Source organism: Diplotaxodon limnothrissa, linkage group LG5 (genome assembly GCF_057381915.1).
Source record: "Diplotaxodon limnothrissa isolate DT_005_m linkage group LG5, D_limnothrissa_male_GT1.1, whole genome shotgun sequence".
Lineage (NCBI taxonomy): Eukaryota > Metazoa > Chordata > Actinopteri > Cichliformes > Cichlidae > Diplotaxodon > Diplotaxodon limnothrissa.
This window is the reverse complement of record NC_140600.1, coordinates 4,808,595-4,831,079: the sequence shown is the minus strand read 5'-3', so window position 1 is coordinate 4,831,079 and position 22,485 is coordinate 4,808,595. Positions and strand designations below refer to the sequence as shown.

The following is a 22,485-nucleotide window of genomic DNA, read 5'->3' as shown; positions in this document are numbered from 1 at the left end:
AGCTCGGTGGCTGCCTATGATGGGGGATGGAGGACTGATTGGGAGACTGGCTGGTAGGCAGTGCATGACTGGGGGAGGTGTGGGTAGGCGTGGAGCAGAGAACAACCTTCCCCCATCCCCAGTATGTTCATTACTACATACCCAAATATGTGACTCGCTGTCCAGTCTCATCTCTATTGTGACTGATGGGAACAAAAATTCAGAATATAAGTAGCTGAGAGAGAGAAAGAGAGAGTGAACTCCTACAGGCTTGAATCTTTTACATGAAAGAACATGCACTGTTTCCATCCTTACTTCTGCAACGGGTAAAACGTCACCTTTACTTTCTGCCTAGGGATAATTCCTCTTGTGCACCTGCCTACAAGAAAATGAAGATGTACACAACCCTTTACAGTAAACAACTGAGCTTTACCACAATTCTACCAAATTCGACTCGATTTAAGAAAGAAGAAGATGGTATTATCAACGATTTTCTGGAAATGTAAACCATGAACACTTAAACAACTGCAATTTTGCTGGTAAAAAGTATTCAAATTCAGTGAAGCACTGAATAAAAAAACAGAAAAAGTAATAACCAATGTTCCCTCTAATTTTTCACGTGTCTGAGCGAACACACAAACTCCCTGAGCGGTCCCTTGGACCACTGTGAGAAACAGCAGGCATGTGCACTGTGGTCACGCCAGCATCCAAGCTACATGGTTTATTAAAATAATCTGATTACAGTATTTACATTTATGTTAGACTACTTTTAATTAACTGCTTTAGCCCACTTACAATGAAAATGTAAAAAAATCTTGTTCATGACCTGTGTAGCATGTTAACTAAATAAATAAATTAAAAAAAAATAAATAAATAAATATATATATATATATATATATATATATATATATATATATATATATATATATATATATATATATATATATATATATATATATATATATATATATATATATATATGACCAATGTTGGGTAATTAATTATATAGTTACTTCTTCAAAAAAGTAACTGAGTTATGCAAACAAAGTTTTTTGCAGCTGTTTACCTAAAAATGCAGCCAAGGCGTTTTTATTAAATAAACATTTCAAACTATTTACAGAACAATCAGCTGTTCTGCATCAAATCTGATGCCACACAAATTATTTGTTCACTCCAAAAAATAATTTCTGTCCACTATGAGATGAAGGAGAACAACAGCCTGATACCTGCAGGCCTGACAGCAGCAGATGTATCACTGCTGTAACACCTGTAACATTCAAAAGTCGCCTCATTGTTCTGACACACACAACAACACTATTGACTACACTACACACTAACTACACACTAACTACACAAGATTTGCGCTAAACATCGCAAATCTCTCACATCTCAAAACACAGCTGTCACTCCTAAAACTTCCCCCCTTCCTAAACAACTAAAGGCCATGCTGCCATATCAGTTTTTGATTGGTCCACATGGTACATTTTTCCACCAATAGGAAAGGGTGGAGTTTTTTGGTTTTGTTTTTGCTCACAGGCTTTAGAGCGTTTTCCTTATAAAACGCTGTTTTTACCGTTTCTTCCCGCAGTAAATATAAACAGCGATAGTATTCAGGAAGAAAACCAAACATTGCAGATATTTTTATCATAACTCTGGTTTTGCGTGGCCGATCAACACAATTTAAAAACTGGTATAAAGTCCACACTTTTTCCGTCAATTGTTCCGTCTGTCCTGCTCACATCTCCAGTGGTTGTACACGTTGTCATTAACGTGGCTTCACTCCACATCAGCCGCTTTGCTCGCTAAAACACCGGTGTTGGCGCATAAAGACGCTGTCATAGCCTGTCAACGATGTGGATTAGCTGCGTATATATTGGCTGGACTATGGGATAAAGTGGCATCGTTCTAATCCCGTACGGGAGCAGCCAGTCACTTTCTGACTAACACTGCAAAACGGAACATTGGTAATAATCCCTTTGGATGGTGTGATCACAGACTATGTGTAAATGATGCACATAGTCAACATACCATGCTGCTGAATGTGAAGTCCTGCTTTAAAGTTACAACTTTAATGTTACAGTGTTGTACATTGTACACTGTCACAGTACATTAAAGCTAATGCTATGTCCTCATCAGACATGACTGACTGTAGTTTCACTCACCAAGAGTCAGAGGTGCAGCTCAGTAATTATAATCACTGAAGTGATGCCTAGCATTGAGCTTGGCTATAGCCATTGCTGTTGGCATTAACTGTCAGTTATGAGGCCAAACCCTTACTATTCCAGAGTTGAAGAAGGAAAGCAAAACTATTTTTGTACCAGACTGTAAACTTGTTTTTTTCTTAAGTAAAGTTAGAAATGTTAAAATAATAACTCAAGATTAGATTTTGTGATGGTCCTTGGCTTTGAGATTTATATCTGAAGTTTTGTTATTCAATGTTGTATTTGATTCCCGTTGTTGCTTCTCAGTGCTGACCTAAAACTCATTGTCAGGTATCAGGTTGATAAGGTGGACTTGTTGGTAATAGTGCAGCTGTATCTGGATAAATCATGTGCTGTATTTGAGTCTCAGTCCTCATGACGTCACACAGACTGCAAAGTGATTTCCATCAGAAAACTTGTCACTTATATTAAAAACATTTTCCTTCACCCTCCTCTCGCGGATCTGAATTGTTTTGCTATTTTCAGACAGAAACACATGCACTTACTTTTTCTTATTGTAGTTAGTAGGCCTACACCACCCTCTCCCTCATGTACTCTCTTTGGGTCTGCTTTTTGAGATACTAATTTACTGGGTATGAAGTGACCGGCTGGATCTTTGCATATAGATTATATCGTACTGTGAGTAAATCCCCCTGCCACTGGCATCACAATCATTTGTAGTAATTAAACCATATCTACCCCTCAACCCATAAAACTAAATGCATCTTTTTATTTTTCATATTTACCAGCTGGATATGTTCCAGTGTGAATCAATGAATCGAGGTCATAATGTTGATTTAGAGAGTGTATATACATTTATGGTTGTGTGATGTTCAACTATAGTCCATCAGCCCGTTGTTGAAAATTAAAATATATTTTAGCAGATTATGGTCTGAAGTGGAAAATGAAATTACAACACCGTGTACATGTAGCTTTGCCAGTTGTGTAGATCATTTTCATAAATGGTCCGTTGCTATGAATTATAGGACCACATTTTCCCCTCTCCTTTCATAAAGAACGGTATCCTGTGCTAACCGCTCTAAAGATGTTCTGGGGCAAGAAAATGTGAACTTAAGACTATTCCGCAAGTTTACATTGGCGATATTGTACCAGTAGATGGCGATGTCGCATACGAATTAGACACCGGTGTCGGTGGCGTGAGCTATTCCGATATTGTACCAATATTATTTATATTGTTCCAAGACAAATCAAATGTGAGTTCAGCTCGTGTTCTGGCCTTCAAATAAATAAAAATAAATAAAATAAAAGTGTCGATTAGTTCTTAAAAAATATTTGTCGTGAACAAGTTATTAAAGAGGCAGTGTTAGAAAGCTAGTTTATGTCGATGCTTTTTAAGGTAAGGAGTAAAATAATAACATTAATAACAATAATAACAACAATAATAATCATAATAATACATTTCAATTATTTTTCGGGCGGGCATGCGCAAGCGATATTTAACATACGTACGCGCTTCCGTAAAGCAGTGACAAAGATGGCAGTCGCCGGACAAGGTAAACCGACAGTTTACGTGCTATATTGTCGTGATTTGCAGTTAGAGCGAAAATGCCCAGCTTCCCATTTAGCACCAGAGTAGATGAACGGTTCCTAAGCGTATCGCTGTAGTGATATTTTGTTTGTAACTGGACTTTGGTGGCAAGAAAATGCTGTTACTAACGCTGGTTAGTTAGCTAAAGGACTCGCTAATTTGGCCCACGGTCCCTGAGCGTTACTCTGCCGCCTGCAACACCCACACTATATCGTTTTGTAATCATCGGGGGTCTCTCTAGTGAAAACAATCAAGTTTTCATCCCAGGTGGCATTTATAGGGTCTACTATGACGTTTTTGTGGTAATAGTTGCGGTGACGCCCGTAGCTAGCTTGATGTGTAGCTAGATGAGTATTTTGCTCGGCGCTAGCTGTAAGCTCAGTCACCGGAGACACAACATTCCGGAAGAAGCGCTTGAAAACACAGCGTTACAAACAAAATGAAGCAATTGTCTCTGTTTACTCAACGCGTCGAGCTTCTGTATTTGATTACATTTAATTTTATTCAGATCAGTGTAGTTTTGTTTCTCCTTCATTCTGGTTATGTTGTGTTGAAAAATTTGACCAGATTGATTGAAACTAAGCTAAGCAGTATAATTAATTTTTTTCCTTTCTAAAAGAAATCAGTGGGTTATCCTGCGTCGTGTCATGGCACAGAAGTCGCCTAATTGTCATTTGTTTTGTGTGTCTATGTTTGTAAAGGCGTCAAAGTTCCCCGCAGCTTTCGGCTGCTGGAGGAACTGGAGGAAGGTCAGAAGGGAGTTGGAGACGGTACAGTGAGCTGGGGCCTTGCAGATGATGACGACATGATGCTAACTCACTGGAATGGCATGATCATTGGCCCTGCCAAGGTGAGCCACGTCAAGCACCTGCTCTAACACTTCAGTATGTAATACTGATCTTCTTCAGTCGGCCACTGGGCTTTCTGCCTTGGAAGCTGACTAAAAGGGGGTTTCTTTTTAAACATCACAAGACAATAAAATGCAAACCACACGGTAAAGATTCTGTTTGACCATGTGGCTGTGCTGCTCACAAGCAGAGATTTCACGAGCCGATATGATTTGTTGAAGCTGTGTTTGTCACACCCTTGTGTCAGCAGGAAGATTATTAATTCAACAAGATATAATGTGCATGAAGGTGAGGCAGGAAAAAGTCAAATATTAGAAAAGCCAACTTTGAAAACCTTAACAAGTTGTAAGCCATACATGCAGCTTTACAGTGCCGTGTTTCTGTGTGGAGAGAAACAGCACTGTAAAGCTGGTAATGAGCCTTTTTATTTTTTTATTTTATTTTATTAGAAGCCATATTCACACACACATTCCCGTAGCTCTTATTTCTAACTATCACACACTCACTCTCACTCCAGTGGATGCATTGGGGACAATTTGAAGTTTGGTAATGTTCGGTGTTGCCCAGGGAGACTGACATACAGCCAAGGAAGGAAACATTGATTTTCCAATTGGAGCATACTCAGCATCTCACTTATTCCAAACACAGTGGGTTGAGTTGATGCCAGAGAGCTCTATTTTGGTTTCATCTGACTACAGCACTTTCTCCCAAGCCTTCTCTCAATTATTTAGATGTTCAAAAGCGTCTTACCTTTGAAGGTCTTTTTCCCCAGTCCAACCTCGTGCAGCTCTATAATCTTGTCTCTGACATCCTTTAACAGCTTTTCGGTGTTGTCCATGATAGTGGAGAGGTTGGAATGGAAGTCATTGATTCTGTGGACAGGTGCGCTTTACAAACATCACGAGTTGGGTCCAAAAAAAGAGGTGAATGTGGAGCTGCCTAAAAAGTGTTACTCTCCTTACATTTCTATGTTAAAATGGCCATCTTTACAGCATACCTGTTTATAGCTGTGTTAAGCAGTGTTGACCACTGTATAAATTAGAGGTGGTTGTTTTGATTGACTGATGTCCTGACACAGGGAACTCGAGCTAATCGTGGTCTAGTAATTCACCTCTTGTAGTCCAACCTCTCGACTTTGTGTTGTTGTTGCCTTCTACAGCATTTTAAAGAAATTGTCTGACAAATAATAGAAGTCCATGCTTCAGTTTTGGTGAGTGATATTCCAGTATTTTATGTGATTTTACTAAATGGCACTAATTAGCAGAAATGTGTGTCTATGAGTGCAGTTTGCTAGCTGTAGCTGCTGAATTAGCACTCTAGCTGCTTGTCCACATATAGTCATTTCTGAAACAGTAGTTACCCAGTGAATGTTCCCTGAGTAACTGAGCCTCAGGTTTTGGAAACTCTGTGTGCTGAAAGTTGGAATACGCATTTTTATTTATTTATTTTTGTTATGAGCATTTGTTTTAGGGGCTTGTGCTGCCTTTGGTTGCACCTCCAGAGAGGTGTGATGATGCATCACTTCAGTGTGTGGTTGACAATAACGAGAAGTCTGAACTAGTTAGCTTGCATTTTTTCCAGCACTGTTTATGGCAGCCTTGCTGGTTTACCACAGCATATTCAAATGTTGGTAAAGTGTGACTCCTGTGTGCCAAGTTTTTCTTTTCAGCGATTTCACCTCTACTGCTGATGGCTTATAGACAATGTAAACAAACATAAACTTTAAAAAGAGCTGCTGTCAGCGTTGAACCTTATTTGATTTCATCTATGTCTCTGCACCTTTATCAGCACGTCCTCACTAAAGCTTTGTAGTGACAGATTTAATATAAACGTTTATTTTTTGAGCCGAATTCTTTTATCAGGCTTTGTAAAGCATGCAATATGTTTTTTTTTCTTCTCACAGTAGTCTCACGGTTCAGAAAGAGAATAAAAAGTTAAATGGGCTCTAATGTCAGCAGTTGTTAATTCCAGAGAACTGGTGACAGTAGAGCTTATTAGAGTTTGTTAGACTTTGATTCTTTGAGCTAACCAGTCTTCTGTTCTTTTCATTGCAGACTGTCTATGAAGGCAGGATCTACAGTCTGAAAATAGACTGTGGATCCAAATACCCTGAGCATCCTCCTCATGTCCGCTTTGTGAACAAGATAAACCTAAGTGGTGTGAACAGCTCAAACGGTCTGGTAAGTATCCCTGCAGATATTCTTGACTGAGTTATAATATTCACTCACACGTTTTTCTTGGTAGGATTCTGAACTGTAAATGACTTGTGCAGTAAAAACATAATTAACCAACAAATAGTCTGCTCCTGGTTGTAGCTGCTGCTGCTGTAGGTATAACATATGGCTCGAGTCTCAGGAGTAGTAGGAAGTAGGTAGACTCAACAGTTTTCTGCTTTTGTGCTGCGCGGTTATGCAGTTCAATAAAATATTTCACTTCCAGTGAAATAAAATAATTATCATGTTGAATTCTGTTGCACAAAGGTGCTTATTCTGTCTTTCATTATAAAGCTAGCATGACTTTTAGCTTTTTAGAAGGGCTCCTGTGTCTCTACAGAGAACTCAAAAACTCACTCGCTGTTTAGTTTGAGCAGATGGAACTCGAGGAATTTCAGGGGAAAAAGTTGGAAAACTTGCATTTGTATCTCATTTGACTCTGGACTCTGCGGTCCAGGGTATAATTGGCAGTTTTTGAGTTCTTTTGATTTTACCTCTATATTCCACCTTTAAAACTGTTCACCTTGCCCTGTTTGGTATCATTCTTTTCAGCACAACCTCACGTCTGAATTTACACTTATGTTGTCATTTTGACATACTGCATTGACACAATTGATCAATCTAAAATCAGACAAAAAACATAAAATCCAGGTAGGAAAAAAGTTTTATTTTTTACTGTAACAACCACAAACATGTTTAACGAATCATTTTTATAACTTGAAATCCAAATGTAAATAGTAAATTTTAAAAACCTGTGCACACGTTTTGCAAACAACAGTTATTTGCAGCTATTTACCTGGTATTAAAAAAATAATAAAAATTATGATGGGGGAAAAATTATGAATGTTTATAAATGAACTTTTTGCAGATGCAGGCTTGATGAATCCTCAGTCTGAAACTGGGATTTGGACGTGACACGTAATAGACTACACGTTTGTCTATGACAACAACAACAGACGTTATTTATATAGCACATTTAAAAACCAGTGGTGTACCAAAGTGCTTAACATGCAAGAGGGTAAGATGAAGTAACAGAGGAGGATGAAGGCTATGTCAAAGTACCAACATGGTAGCAGGTTAAATGGCATTAAAAACACAGAAGCAAAAGAAATGCATATAAAAGCATAAAAGAACAATATATGTAAAGGATAAGACAGTCAAACATTTAAAAAAAAAAAAAAAAAAAAGATTAAAAGTAGTTAAGAATAGACCGAAGATAGAAATAAGCATTTAACTAACAAACAATCATTAACTGGTAGAAAAGGCGAGGCTAAATAGGTGGGTTTTTAACTGCGATTTGAAGGATTGAATGGAATCAGACTCGCGGACAGCGATGGGGAGGTTATTCCATAGATCAGGTGCAGCCAAGGCAAACGCTCGGTCACCTCTAGTCTTCAGCCGGGATCTCGGCTGTACCAAAAGTGACTGGGAAGATGATCTTAGTACTCTAGCAGGGGTGTATAATCTAAGTAGCTCAATGAGGTAGCTTGGAGCTATATTATTAATAATTCAGAAGGTGAGCAACAGGATTTTGAATTGAATGCGATACTTAATGGGAAGCCAATGCAGGTCGGCAAGGACAGGAGTGATAGAGACACGGCGTCCACTACCAGTAAGGAGATGAGCGGCCGCATTCTGAACAATTTGCAGTCTATGGAGAAGAGTCGAGTTCAGACCAAAGTAAAGGGAGTGACCAGCAATAGCTTAGCGGAGGCCAACTGGAGCAAACAGTGGCATCTGCTCAGTGTGTACGCAGGGTTTCTGGAAGGAAAGTTCTTACACCCAAAAGCTTTCAAATGGGTGTTACAAGATTTTGGTACTAATTAAATTCAAGGAGGGAAGAGGGAGACTGAGTCTAGGTAAGATGTGTTGTCCACTCTGAAACACCACATGGGATCAAGCATTCGGTCGTGACACCAGTTTCTGTCTATAATTGTCTTTTCTATGTAGATTGAACCAAGGGTCATTGGTTACTTAATAAAAAGCACCTCCACCATCCTTCTGCTCATTTCCCTTCAGGTCGACCTAAAGGCTGTGTCATCACTGTCCCGGTGGAAGAATTCCTACAACATCCGGGCAGTGCTGCAGGAGCTCAGACAGCACATGATGATGAAAGAAAACAACAGGCTCTCCCAACCACCTGAGGGCCAGGTGTACAACAACTGAAGTTCCTGCTGCTATTCATTACTCTCTGACACACACATACATACATGTGTGCGCACACACACACACACACACACACACACACACACACACACACACACACGTGCATGCATGCATACTACACAAGACTCTCTGCTCCCACTTCCTCCTTCGGGAGCCTTCCATTGGACGGAGAGAGGGATGTGCAGGTGAACCCAGATTCCTGACCTGGTGCCCAATCATTCTTTGAGGTTCACAGTGCAGACCAGACATTGCAAAACAAGAATACTGTACATCTTACTATAATGTTATTTTTTATGATCTTTGTGTTCTACATCCAGATTGTAAAATGACTTGAGTGTACCAATTATGTGTGTTTTCTGGGCTTTTCACATGTGGTGACAGTTAGTCCCTGATGTATGGGTATCTTGAGCCACTTTTCCATTCAAAGTACTTTAGTTCCAACGAATATTTTCAAGGTTCCTTCTTACTGTTGGTAGCTTATCATTCCAGTGTCAAGATTAGAGAAATGTAATCCACGAATGACTTTACAGCTATGATGCTGTGACAAAACAAAGGACTACAACGACAGTGAGCATGTCTTGCTGCTGCTGTTCACTGTGATTTAACACACCGTCAGTGTCAGTGCATTGAGTAAATGTTGGAAAAGAAAAGCAGCAACAGCGGCAAATCATGTTCAAAATGTCTATAATGGATTGAATGAAAAAACAAACCACTTCTGTAACCCCAGCTATAATAGCGCTCTTCATTTTTGGGATGCCTCAATACTTGAAAGATTTCCCTGAAATAGAAATAAAAATCTACCCTTTGCTTCTGCGATATCCCGATGATGTGAATTTGAGGGGCCTTCCTTAAACAAGTGTATATCTGGTACACACAATTAAACTGCTACTAGACATTCGTATCTATCAGCAGGGTACTGCTGGCTCATCACTCGTGTTCTCAGGCTTGTCTTCTGTGTGCCATAGTGCTTTGTGATGGTAATTAATTATTAGCAGCCCGTGGGATGAGGGAAAGGAAGGGTGGGGCGGGGGGGTCGACGCTGTGGGTGGGGTGCTTCGGGTCCTTGTGCTTTCCGTGTTTGGCACTTTTCCGGGATCGTCACTGTACTGTGGAACAGGAGCAGCTGTGATTGTTTTGTTTTTCCCTCCCGTTTTGGGTTGTTCACTTTCTGGGCTGACCTGTGTACATTCCATGGAGTTGTCTGCTCTCATTCAGTGATCACCCACTGAACACAATGTACTTGGATGTTTATTTTATAACGGGTTGAATCTAATCAGGGTTATGGTGACCTGTTGCATGGTTTTATTTGAATTAAACATTATTACTTTTCCACAGGCTTGTGTCGTCATTGTCCAAATGGAAGGTTTTGAAGAAAAAAAAATGGTAAATTGAAAATAATGATTCACTATTTTGATTATGTGGTTCAAAAAGCCACAGATGGATGAAAATTGATCAGATTCATACTACTCATCCTGATGACATGAGCAAATAAAGAGGAATTATTGTTGTTCACCTGAACATTTGCACTGTGTACTAAAGCTTTAGAACATGGTTCTTCAAATGGTGTCTTTGGTCTGTTTGAAATTTCTCAGTTATCTTAAGTATGGCCATATTTTATAGGAGAACACCCCCATGGGTATGGTAAAAGAAGCACTCAGCTCACATAATCAACTCTCCTCAGAACATTCTTTTCTTTTTTGAGTATTTTTTTAAATACACGAGGGGTGACAATACCTCCAGTGTATGTGTAGATTATGAATACTGGTGTGTGGTGAACAAATACCAAAGACGCCACGTCCCAGTGGCCCCCAGGATTACAGGCCCATGGCACTGACCTCTCCCACATCATGAAGACCCTGGAAAGGCTCATCCTGGACCAGCTGCGACCCATAGTAAGACCACATCTGGATTAGTATTAGTATTTTAGTATTTATTTATTTATTGTCATTGTCAAGAACAATGAAATTGCGTTTGGGGCTTCCATACAACCCAAAAAAAAGAAGAAAATAATAAATACCCCTTAAAACCCAAGTGTACATATTTAACCCAGTGTGACTCCAATGCAATTAAGACAATCCTTAGCAATAATGTTCGTAGAAATTCAGACAAAGACCTGAGAAACATGACAAAATACAACAATGCAACCCATTCAATATTATTGTACTGTGAGATATATCAGATATGATAGTTATCTATTTAAGAAAGAGGGGGGGGGCAGGAGGGGGAAGAGAATAAAGATATGATGCACCAATGCAGACCAGTTCATTGCTATTAAGAAGTTGGATATGGTTATTGTCCGTGAGAGGGGGGCAGAGAGTTCAGGAGCCTCACAGCCTGTGGATACAGGCTGTTGGCCAGTATGGATGTTCTGGCCTGTATAGACCTGTACCTTCTCCCTGAGGGCAGCAGATGGAAAATGTGGCGCGCAGGGTGATGTTGGTCCCGCAGGATACTGTGCACCCTCCTCAGACAGCGATTGGGGAAGATATTACTGATCTCTGGCAGACTTGTTCCAATAATTCTGCCAGCTTCTTTCACCACCCGCTGGAGTGCTTGCTGATCGGCCTTGGTGCAGCTGGGGAACCACACTAGAAATCCATACGTCAGAACGCTGCTGATGGCACAGTTGTAGAAGTTCAACATCAGAGATCTGGGAATGTGTGCGCTCCGCAGTCTCCTCAGGTAGTAGAGGCGCTGTTGGGCCTTCCGTACAACTGAGGTGATATGGTTGCCCCAGGACAGGTCCTCGGTCACAGTTACCCCCAAGAATTTAAAACTGCTCACCCTCTCCACCGCCTCACTGCCAATGAAGAGAGGCAGATGGTTGTTATGACCCCTCTTCCGGAAATCTACAATGATCTCCTTGGTCTTTTTGGTGTTTAAGACCAAGTTATTGTCGTGGCACCATGACTCTAGTTGTTGCACCTCTGTCCTATAGTTTGTCTCATCATTGTTGGATATAAGTCCGAGCACTGTAGTGTCATCTGCAAACTTAACAATGAGATTGGACGCGCAGGAGGAAATACAGTCATGGGTGAAGAGAGTGTATAGCAGAGGGCTCAGAACACACCCCTGAGGGGCACCGGTGTTGACCACAAGGGTGGAAGAGGTGTTCTTACCCACTCTGACACTCTGTCTACGGTTAGTGAGGAAGTCCACAATCCAGTTGCACAGAGAGGAGTTAAGTCCCAGTTGGTGGAGTTTGGGACGGAGTTTGTATGGCCGGATGGTATTAAAAGCCGAGCTGTAGTCTACAAAGAGGAGCCGTGCATAGGTGTTCCTGTGTTCCAAGTGCTTCAGTAATGTGTGCAGCACTGTGGCGATCGCATCCTCGGTTGACCGGTTCTCCCTGTATGCAAACTGGTGCGAGTCCAGGGATGGTGGAAAAGCAGCTCTGATGTGTTTAATGACCAGTCTCTCCAGGCATTTGGCGGGAATGGGGGTGAGTGCCACAGGTCTGAAATCGTTCAGACATGTGACATTTGACTGTTTTGGGATGGGAACGATGGTTGCTGCTTTGAAACAGGATGGTACCAGTGAACAGGACAACGAGGTGTTATATATAGAGGTGAAGACGTCCGCCAGGTCCGCAGCACAGTCTTTTAGCACCCGGCCCAGCACTCCATCCGGCCCGGCCGCCTTCCTGGTGTTAATGCTCCGGAACACACGCCTCAGCTCATGAGTGCTCAGGACCGGAGCAGGGTCGGTTGAGGGGAGAGGGGACAGGACAGGGTCGGTGTTCTCCCTGTCAAAACGGGCATAAAAGAGATTTAGATCCTCAGCCAGAGTAGAACTGTCGGCTGAGGGTGATGGTGTTCTTCTTTTGTAGTCCGTGATAGCCCTGATGCCCTCCCAGACCTGCCTTGGGTTTGTGTTGTTCTCAAACCTGGCCTCGATACGCCTCCTGTGCTGCTGCTTGGCAGTCTTGATGCCTCTTCTCAGGTTGGCCCTGGCAGCACTGTATGCCTCCTGGTCCCCGGATTTGAAAGCGTTGTTCCTTGTTCGAATAAGTTGTTGAACTCCGTGTGTCATCCAGGGTGGATTATTAGGGAACACACGGAATCGTTTCCAAGTTGTTACATTGTCCACACAGAAACAGATGTAGTCCAAGACAGTGGAGGTGTAACTGTCCAATGCGACACGATTGTCAGTGTCCTCCATTTCGCTTATCAGCCTCGTCTTGGAACTGAGGACGCCATCCTCTACCTGCTCAATCGTGTCTACACCCATCTGGACCAGCCCGCGAGCACTGTGAGGGTCATGTTTTTTGACTTTTCTAGTGCTTTCAACACCATCAGGCCGACCCTCCTGGGTGATAAGTTAGCAGCGATGCAGGTGGATGCTTCTCTGGTGTCCTGGATTGTTGATTACCTGACAGGAAGACCACAATATGTACGTCTCCCACAGTGTGTGTCTGACAAGGTAATCAGCAACACAGGGGCACCACAGGGAACTGTCCTCTCCCCCTTCCTCTTCACCCTCTACACCACAGACTTCAGCCACTGCACAGAGACCTGCCATCTTCAGAAGTTTCCTGATGACTCTGCGGTGGTTGGATGCATCAGCAGTGATGATGAGACAGAGTACTGGGCTGTGGTCGACTCCTTTGTCACGTGGTGTGAGCAGAATCATCTGCAGCTCAACGTGGCAAAGGCCAAGGAACTGATCGTGGACTTCAGGAAGACCAGGAAACACTTGACCCCTGTTTCAATTCAGGGGGTCAGTGTTGACATTGTGGAGGACTATAAATACCTTGGAGTACACATTGACAATAAACTGGACTGGGCTAAAAACACCACAGCACTTTACAGGAAGGGCCAGAGTCGTCTCTATTTTTTGAGGCGACTGAGGTCCTTCAACATCTGCCAGAAAATGCTGAGGATTTTCTATGAGTCTGTTGTGGCCAGTGCGATCCTCTATGCTGTTGCATGCTGGGGGAGCAGGCTGAGGGTCGCAGATGCCAACAGACTCAATAAACTGATCTGTAAGGCCAGCAATGTTGTGGGGATGGAGCTGGACTCCCTCAAGGTGGTGTCGGAGAGGCGGATGCTGTCCAAGTTAAAGACAATGTTGGATAACACCTCCCACCCACTCCATGACATGCTGGTCAGTCACAGGAGCACGTTCAGTGAGAGACTGAGATTACCCATGATGCACCACTGAACGACACAGGAAATATTTCCTGCCTGAGGCCATCTCCCTGTACAACGCATCCACTTAACACACTGTTTGCTGCTACAACTACACATGTTTCTTTTTCAGCTATTTATTAATGAGTGACTTATATATATATATGTATATATATATATATATATATATATATATATATATATATATATATATATATATATATATTAGGGGTGCAACGATATTCGTATCGATATTGAACCGTTCGATACAGTGCTTTCGGTTCGGTACGCATATGTATCGAACAATACAACATTTGTAATTTATTTTATCAACTTTCCTTCTGACGATGCTGTCTGTGTTGAGCGCTCAGTGAATCTGTGTTCGACTACTCCGCCTAGGCTGCACTGTCGAGCGCAGATCCACTGAGCGCTCAACACAGACAGCATAGTCAGGAGGAAGAGCGCAGGGCAAGCTAGCGAGACAGAAGTTAAGCTCTCCTTGCAAGATGGACCTCCCCCACCCTCATTCAGATCTGGCGTTTGGAATTATTTTGGTTTTCATGTGACGTATGACCCTGAAGGTAAGCGAGTCATGGACTAAAGTAAAACAGTATGTTGGATGTGCCATGCAATGCTCAATTACATGGGTGGGAACTAGTGTGTTAGCGCAGTTAGCTCGTTAACGTGTTGGCCGTCTAGCCCCATGCACGGGGCGATCGGCGGTAGCTCGTTAACGGAGATTTGCCGTGTTGTGGCGTTAAGGTCATTTCAACGAGATTAACCTGAAAGCACTAGTGGGAACACAACGAATATGACTGCACATTTACGCCGACATCATCCTAGTGCAAAGACCAAAACAACAAGCATGCTACTAACTTTAGCCGAGTCATTTAGACAGCTGTTAGCACGTGATTCTCCTTATGCTGCTGAGAATATAGCCCAGAAGAAGCGGATAGTATAGCTTTTATTTTGGAAAGAGACATTTCTCTGTAATAAACTCTCTTTTCCAAAGATGAGTGATTCCTCAATCAGATACAGGGCTTGCAAAATCGCTAGCCCGACGTCCCGGAGCTAGCGATCTTTCCAGTCGGGCTACAAAAATCTCTCTGCCCTGCCCGTCGGGCTATTGTAGGAAAAATATATGTCAATGCTTTTGCATTCTTTCAGAAATGTAGCTGGGTAATTATGTCATTGGCATCGGTGAGCCACTGTCAATATGTGACATATTGAAATCGCGTTTGAATTTGCGCTTGTTTTTTTGCTTTCACTTTGCAATGACAGCACTGATCTGTGAGTGATGATAATTTGTGCACCAATTCCTCTGACATCGTCTTATTAATCGTTAGCTTACTATGCAAACATGACAAGTGAAATCTCCCGCAGCAAGCTTAAACATGTGAGAGGTTGATCGCGCAGAGAATCGCTGAGCTTATGTGAGTCCGTGTGTAAAAGTAGCAGTATATATATTTTAGTTCTGCTGAGCCAAATAAGACAGGTCGGGGTGAAGAAGTGACAGCCAAAGAAAAGCTTACCACAAAACGGAGAAGTTATGACAAATCAGACTATAAGGCAAAAAGAAAGTGCAGCTTTATGGTTTCATGGACAAAAGAATTTCTGTGGCTGCAATATGACAAGCTAAATAACCAGGGCTGCACATAAGTGGTCCGCAGGTGCGCATTCGCTGTCAAAATAAAAAACGCGCACAAGGGTTAGGGTTAAATTTAAAAACTGTACTTTTGAGTTAAAATATATATTTATAATTTTAATAAATTGCACCCCTAATATTAGGGGTGCAACGATACACAAAATTCACGGTTCGGTTCGGTTCGATACTTTGGTGTCACGGTTCGATATTTTTTCGATACAAAAAAATGTTCATGCCTTTTTAATTTGTCATTTATTAAAATTATAAATATATATTTTAACTCAAAAGTACAGTTTTTAAATTTAACCCTAACATCTTGTGCGCGTTTTTTATTTTGACAGCGAATGCGCACCTGCGGACGACTTATGTGCAGCCCTGGTTATTTAGCTTGTAGCCCGACTGGAAAGATCGCTAGCTCCGGGACGTCGGGCTAGCGATTTTGCAAGCCCTGTATCTGATTGAGGAATCACTCATCTTTGGAAAAGAGAGTTTATTACAGAGAAATGTCTCTTTCCAAAATAAAAGCTATACTATCCGCTTCTTCTGGGCTATATTCTCAGCAGCATAAGGAGAATCACGTGCTAACAGCTGTCTAAATGACTCGGCTAAAGTTAGTAGCATGCTTGTTGTTTTGGTCTTTGCACTAGGATGATGTCGGCGTAAATGTGCAGTCATATTCGTTGTGTTCCCACTAGTGCTTTCAGGTTAATCTCGTTGAAATGACCTTAACGCCACAACACGGCAAATCTCCGTTAACGAGCTACCGCCGATCGCCCCGTGCATGGGGCTAGACGGCCAACACGTTAACGAGCTAACTGCGCTAACACACTAGTTCCCACCCATGTAATTGAGCATTGCATGGCACATCCAACATACTGTTTTACTTTAGTCCATGACTCGCTTACCTTCAGGGTCATACGTCACATGAAAACCAAAATAATTCCAAACGCCAGATCTGAATGAGGGTGGGGGAGGTCCATCTTGCAAGGAGAGCTTAACTTCTGTCTCGCTAGCTTGCCCTGCGCTCTTCCTCCTGACTATGCTGTCTGTGTTGAGCGCTCAGTGGATCTGCGCTCGACAGTGCAGCCTAGGCGGAGTAGTCGAACACAGATTCACTGAGCGCTCAACACAGACAGCATCGTCAGAAGGAAAGTTGATAAAATAAATTACAAATGTTGTATTGTTCGATACATATGCGTACCGAACCGAAAGCACTGTATCGAACGGTTCAATATCGATACGAATATCGTTGCACCCCTAATATATATATATATATATATATATATATATATATATATATATATATAAAAAAACACCCAGCACGCCCCTGCGGGCGGTTTATCCTTCAAGCTCGGGTCCTCTACCAGAGGCCTGGGAGCTTGAGGGTCCTGCGCAGTATCTTAGCTGTTCCCAGGACTGCGCTCTTCTGGACAGAGATCTCCGATGTTATTCCCGGGATCTGCTGGAGCCACTCGCCTAGCTTGGGAGTCACCGCACCTAGTGCTCCGATTACCACGGGGACCACCGTTACCTTCACCCTCCACATCCTCTCGAGCTCTTCTCTGAGCCCTTGGTATTTCTCCAGCTTCTCGTGTTCCTTCTTCCTGATATTGCTGTCATTCGGAACCGCTACATCGATCACTACGGCCGTCTTCTTCTGTTTGTCTACCACCACTATGTCCGGTTGGTTAGCCACCACCATTTTGTCCGTCTGTATCTGGAAGTCCCACAGGATCTTAGCTCGGTCATTCTCCACCACCCTTGGGGGCATCTCCCATTTTGACCTCGGGACTTCTAGGTTATACTCGGCACAGATGTTCCTGTACACTATGCCGGCCACTTGGTTATGGCGTTCCATGTATGCCTTGCCTGCTAGCATCTTGCACCCTGCTGTTATGTGCTGGATTGTCTCTGGGGCATCTTTACACAGCCTGCACCTGGGGTCTTGCCTGGTGTGATAGACCCCAGCCTCTATGGATCTTGTACTCAGAGCTTGTTCTTGTGCTGCCATGATTAGTGCCTCTGTGCTGTCTTTCAGTCCAGCTTTGTCCAGCCACTGGTAGGATTTCTGGATATCAGCCACCTCCTCTATCTGCCGGTGGTACATACCGTGCAGGGGCCTGTCCTTCCATGATGGTTCCTCGTCTCCCTCTTCTTTCTTGGGTTTTTGCTGCCTGAGGTATTCACTGAGCACTCGGTCAGTTGGGGCCATCTTCCCAATGTATTCTTGGATGTTCGTTGTCTCATCCTGGACTGTGGTGCTGACACTCACCAGTCCCCGGCCCCCTTCCTTCCGCTTAGCGTACAGCCTTAGGGTGCTGGACTTGGGGTGAAACCCTCCATGCATGGAAAGCGAAAAAATAATTTCCCCCAGGGATCAATAAAGTATTCTGATTCTGTTTCTTTTTTTTTTTTTTTTGGCCTGTCCCGTTTGGCTCTTTTGCCATCAGAATTGTTGTCTAAAGGCAAAGAAAGATGCCCAACGGATTTACTTTACCAAACTGACCATCCCAGCCTTGCCGTAATGGTCCATTTGATTCACCTTTTATTGTTTATTTTATTTTCACTTACTGAATACGGGACAGACTTGACTGGGGGAAAGAAGGGGAGAAAGAAAGAGGGAAAGAGAAACAGCTGAGAAGAGGGACGGGGGAGAAGGGCAAAAGACAAAAACCAACAGAACGGGCAGAGAAAAAAAAATGCATATATCAATCACCTGGATCACCTGCTGAGAAAGAAAAAAGAAAGCAAGCAGAAGAGAACAAGAGTAATAGAATAAACAACATCACAATGATATATGGGAATATGACAGTAAATACTAAATGTTAAACATTATTGTGCAGCACATAAGATCAACAGAACACCGTGTGCTTTGAGGTAGGAGCCAAAAAGGGTGTAGTTTGTGGGTGTGATCACCCGTGTGTACACCTGTGAGCATGGACGCGCTTGTTTTTTGTTTTTTTAAAAGGTTCCTTCATGTAATAATCTGCTAGAGGGTGTGGGGGGGCCACAGCCCCGTCCTCCAGGGCGTGAAGCAGGTGTGGAGGAGATCAAAACTCCAGACATCCAGAGGCCCCCAGAACACAAGAGACCAAGGAAGACCAACAGAGGGGCAGCTGCGCCACTGTCCCGGAAAGAGCTGAGGAGAGTCCCAGATGAGGGCTCACTCAGCAGCCGCGGAGCAGAAGCCAGGGGGAGTTGCAGTGACGCGCCCGTGAGCTCCGCCGGCAGCCAGCTGCGCCTGAGTGACCGAGCCCCAGGCCGAGAGGCCGGGGGCACCCCACCTCCGAAGTGGCCCGAGCGAGCCCCAGGCTCCAGGCCCCGATAAGCGGCCGCCAAGGAGTGAGCCGGTGTGTATGCAAACGTACACCTATCTGGAACAACCCTGACATATTACAAAACAATAATATGATAAACTTTTCAGATTGGAGTGATAAAGGAATCAAATATTTAGAACATATACTAGAAGGAACAGAATTTATTTCATTTGACGGACTAGTTACACAATATGGGATCAACAAGAAAAGATTTTTAGAATATCAACAAATTAAATCCATAGTAAAAAAGAAATTTAAACCGGGTCAAGTTGAACTACAAACACCACCAAGTGTGGTTCAATTTCTTACTCTTAAACCCCCCAAATTACTATCCAAAATATACAGAATGCTTTCTAAAACAGATGAATCAATATCACTTCCTATTGCAAAATGGGAAGCGGATTTATCAGTTAACTTAGACCTAAACTTCTGGTCTCAGATTTGCTTAAAAACCTTTCATTTAATTAGAAATCCCAGTCTTCAATTAATTCAATACAAAATATTACATAGAGTGCACTATACAGGTCATCGGATGTTCAAGATGGGCTTTACGTCTACCAACAACTGCTCACACTGCCAAACCAATTCACCGGACAATTATATCCACGCTCTTTGGTTCTGTCCACCAGTTCAGAAGTTTTGGCGCGAGATATGTGAAGACTTATCAAAGTGTCTGAATGTAACATTCCAACTTCCCCCTTAGTGTGTTTGTTGGGCAGCTTAGATAATGTCACTTCAGAAAAGAATATCGCCCATATGGTTTTCACTGCCCTATGCATAGCCAAGAAAACAGTCCTCATGAACTGGAAAAATAAAAATAATCTTAATTCTAACCAATATAGAAATTATCTATTAGATTACATTAGTCTTGATACAGCCTCTGCCACCACATCAGATCAATTGCTCTGGGCTCCTTTGATCAGCTCCATCACCTAGTGGGGGTGGGGGGTCATAGTTTGGTCCCGCCTTCACTGTTGTGATTGGTGTGGGGGTAGGGACAGGCTTAGGGCGTCAGGGGGTTCCCCGGAGGCATCTTCCTTGGGGGGCTCAACCCGGGGTAGCGGTCATGTCCGGTTAGGGGCTCTGTTGGCTCTCCGGTGACTGTTTCCTCGCGGCTGCGTGCAGCGGGGCTAGGGGAGGGTCTGTGCTGACGGACGTGGGTTACTGACCTGGTAGCCTGGCTGCCCCTGGGTGGGTCCGGGATGGGCGTGAGGTTCTGGGGGCGCTCCATCTCTGGGCTGGGACCTGGACCGGGCCTCGGGGGCTTGGGTCCTGGTTGGTGTGTTGCCGGGGTTGTGGGCGGGTGGGTGCATGGGGGCCCAGCCCTGGAGCAGGGTGCCGCCGGTGCGTCGAGCCACCTGGGGGGCTCTTCAACTGGTGGGGGAGATTGTCACATCTTGCAGGAGCTTTCCTCTCCTCAGGAGCTCCCTCTGCAGGAGGGGGAGATACAGGAGAGGTGGAGGAAGATCTCAGCCTGGGTGTTTATTGTCTTATGTAGTCTGGAAGATGAGTGGATGGTGGGGTGGGTGCAGTTTTCTCTGTGGTGGGGTTGGGTGGACTGTCCCGGGCTCTGTGGGGCCGGGCGGCGCTGCTGCACTGGGCCCGGTCTGGATGGGCCTGGGCCCCCTTTCCCTGGCGGGTCGCGGAGTATGGGGGTGCCTACTGGGGTCAGCGGTGGAGCTGGCCCCAGGGAGGGGTCACTTGCCCCTCCCTTCCTTCCCTCCCCATCTCCAGCTGCCTCCCTCTTCCCGCTCCACCACAACCACCCACACATGCAGGGCCTTGGAGTAGGGGTATGTCACCAGGGTGCAGAGGAGGCTACCCCCCCCTCTGTCCCCTTCTGGCTGCCTCTGCCTCAATTTTATCCCACAACTTAGACATTCACATTACTCACACTCTCATTACACATACATATAGGATCTTGGGGGTGGGCACGATACACGGAGTCCAAAGTACCATCAGGGTGTACACCCCACCCCTGGCATCGTTGCCCACCTCTCAATGTTAAATACACGTAGACATTGAGGGCTAGCAGGAGGGACCATGCGCTTACCTGCTGCTCTCGGGCAGGTAGCTCCAAGCCCTCCTGGGTTTTAAATGCACCTTAGAACACACATGCATCAACATTACAATGAGCGGGTGGAGGGAGGTTCGGAGTCTTCTCTCACCCCCGTTCTCTGCGACCTGCTGGAGCAGGGGGGCTAGGACTAGGAGGAGGAGTTGGCCGTCCGACTGTGGTCTGGAGTGTGGAGCCTTCCTGCTGCTGCGGAGTCGGGGCGGTCTGCCTCCCCCCACCGCAGGGAAAAGGGAAACACCACCTGGGTCTGGGTGCAGTTCCCCCCTCCAGGGGCGGGGGCACCTAGACCCGGTTTGTAGAGTATGCTTGGGGAGTGTGATCGTGTGTACAACGTCTCTTTATGTCTGTCTCCACGTTGGTTGAGTGTGGAGTAAGTGCATATGAGAGCATGAGGGTGGGAATGGATGTTTGTATCTGTGTGTGCCTGTATGTCTGTGTCTATATGTCAGGTTGGGTGTCAGGCGCCACCTCCCTGGGGACATCTCAGGCCCTCCAAGGTTTGGAGGCCTATCTCCCCCTACCACCACTTCCCCTGCCAGTGGCGGACCCCCTCAGACATCGGTGCGTTGGTGGTTCTTTGTGTCCGGGGATGGGCGTCCAGGTACACACCGGCTCACTCTGATTCTGTTTCTGATATAAAATGTCAAAAAAATTACAGATCTGGGACTGTTATTCAGTCACTTGGGTTGTTGCTGTTTGGTTAGGTTTAGGCAGATTTGCCAATTGCTGGGTGAACGATAAAGTCTTTTGCAACATTTAACACATTAGAAGCTTTTCCATTTTCTGGATTACCAAGGTAAGCATTCTGGAAGGTTTTAAAAGCACCATTTTCAGTCACTAGGTGCTTAGACACCACTCTACATTTAATCTTTAGTCATTAATCTATGACTTTCTTCCGCTGTGTTTCTTCCTGTTAAAATCGAGTTTTTTCATTTCACTGTTACCAAGCTTTCTGTCACAGTCTGTCTATACTTTGTCCATGTGACCAGCAGACTTAGTTACATTTAATTAAATTATCTAATTTAGAAAACGTTTTTTAATCATACTACAATTTCATTATGCCTCCAAGCAGAGGTACTGTACACCAGAGGTGGCGAAGGTATAGATGTACTTTACTTAAGTAGAAGTACGGAAACCTTTAAGAAATACTTTGTGCAAAATTCTCTGGTAAAAGTTGAAGTACTGAAACACCTTCTTTACTCAAGTGAGATTTGGCAGGTTGGGAAAGCATAACATCGATTGTAGGGGCTAAATAATTTCTGTTGTGAGCACCCGCAGATTTTTGTGCTCTGATCAGCTGACATGTGCTGCTGCTCTGAGCTTTACTGCTCTTTGTACACTTACACAGCTGAATTCAACAA

At 43.9% G+C, this 22,485-nt stretch overlaps 1 protein-coding gene across 1 annotated transcript; it reads left to right on the top strand.

The window, feature by feature from the left end:
• Positions 1 to 3,675: 3,675 nt before the first annotated feature.
• ube2v1 (ubiquitin-conjugating enzyme E2 variant 1) lies at positions 3,676 to 9,893 on the top strand. Its single transcript, XM_085353691.1, has 4 exons — positions 3,676 to 3,694; positions 4,431 to 4,579; positions 6,632 to 6,757; positions 8,810 to 9,893. The coding sequence occupies exons 1-4, from the start codon at positions 3,676 to 3,678 to the stop codon at positions 8,954 to 8,956; spliced, it is 441 nt and encodes a 146-aa protein (XP_085209817.1). The 3' UTR covers positions 8,957 to 9,893.
• The last annotated feature ends 12,592 nt before the right edge of the window (positions 9,894 to 22,485 follow it).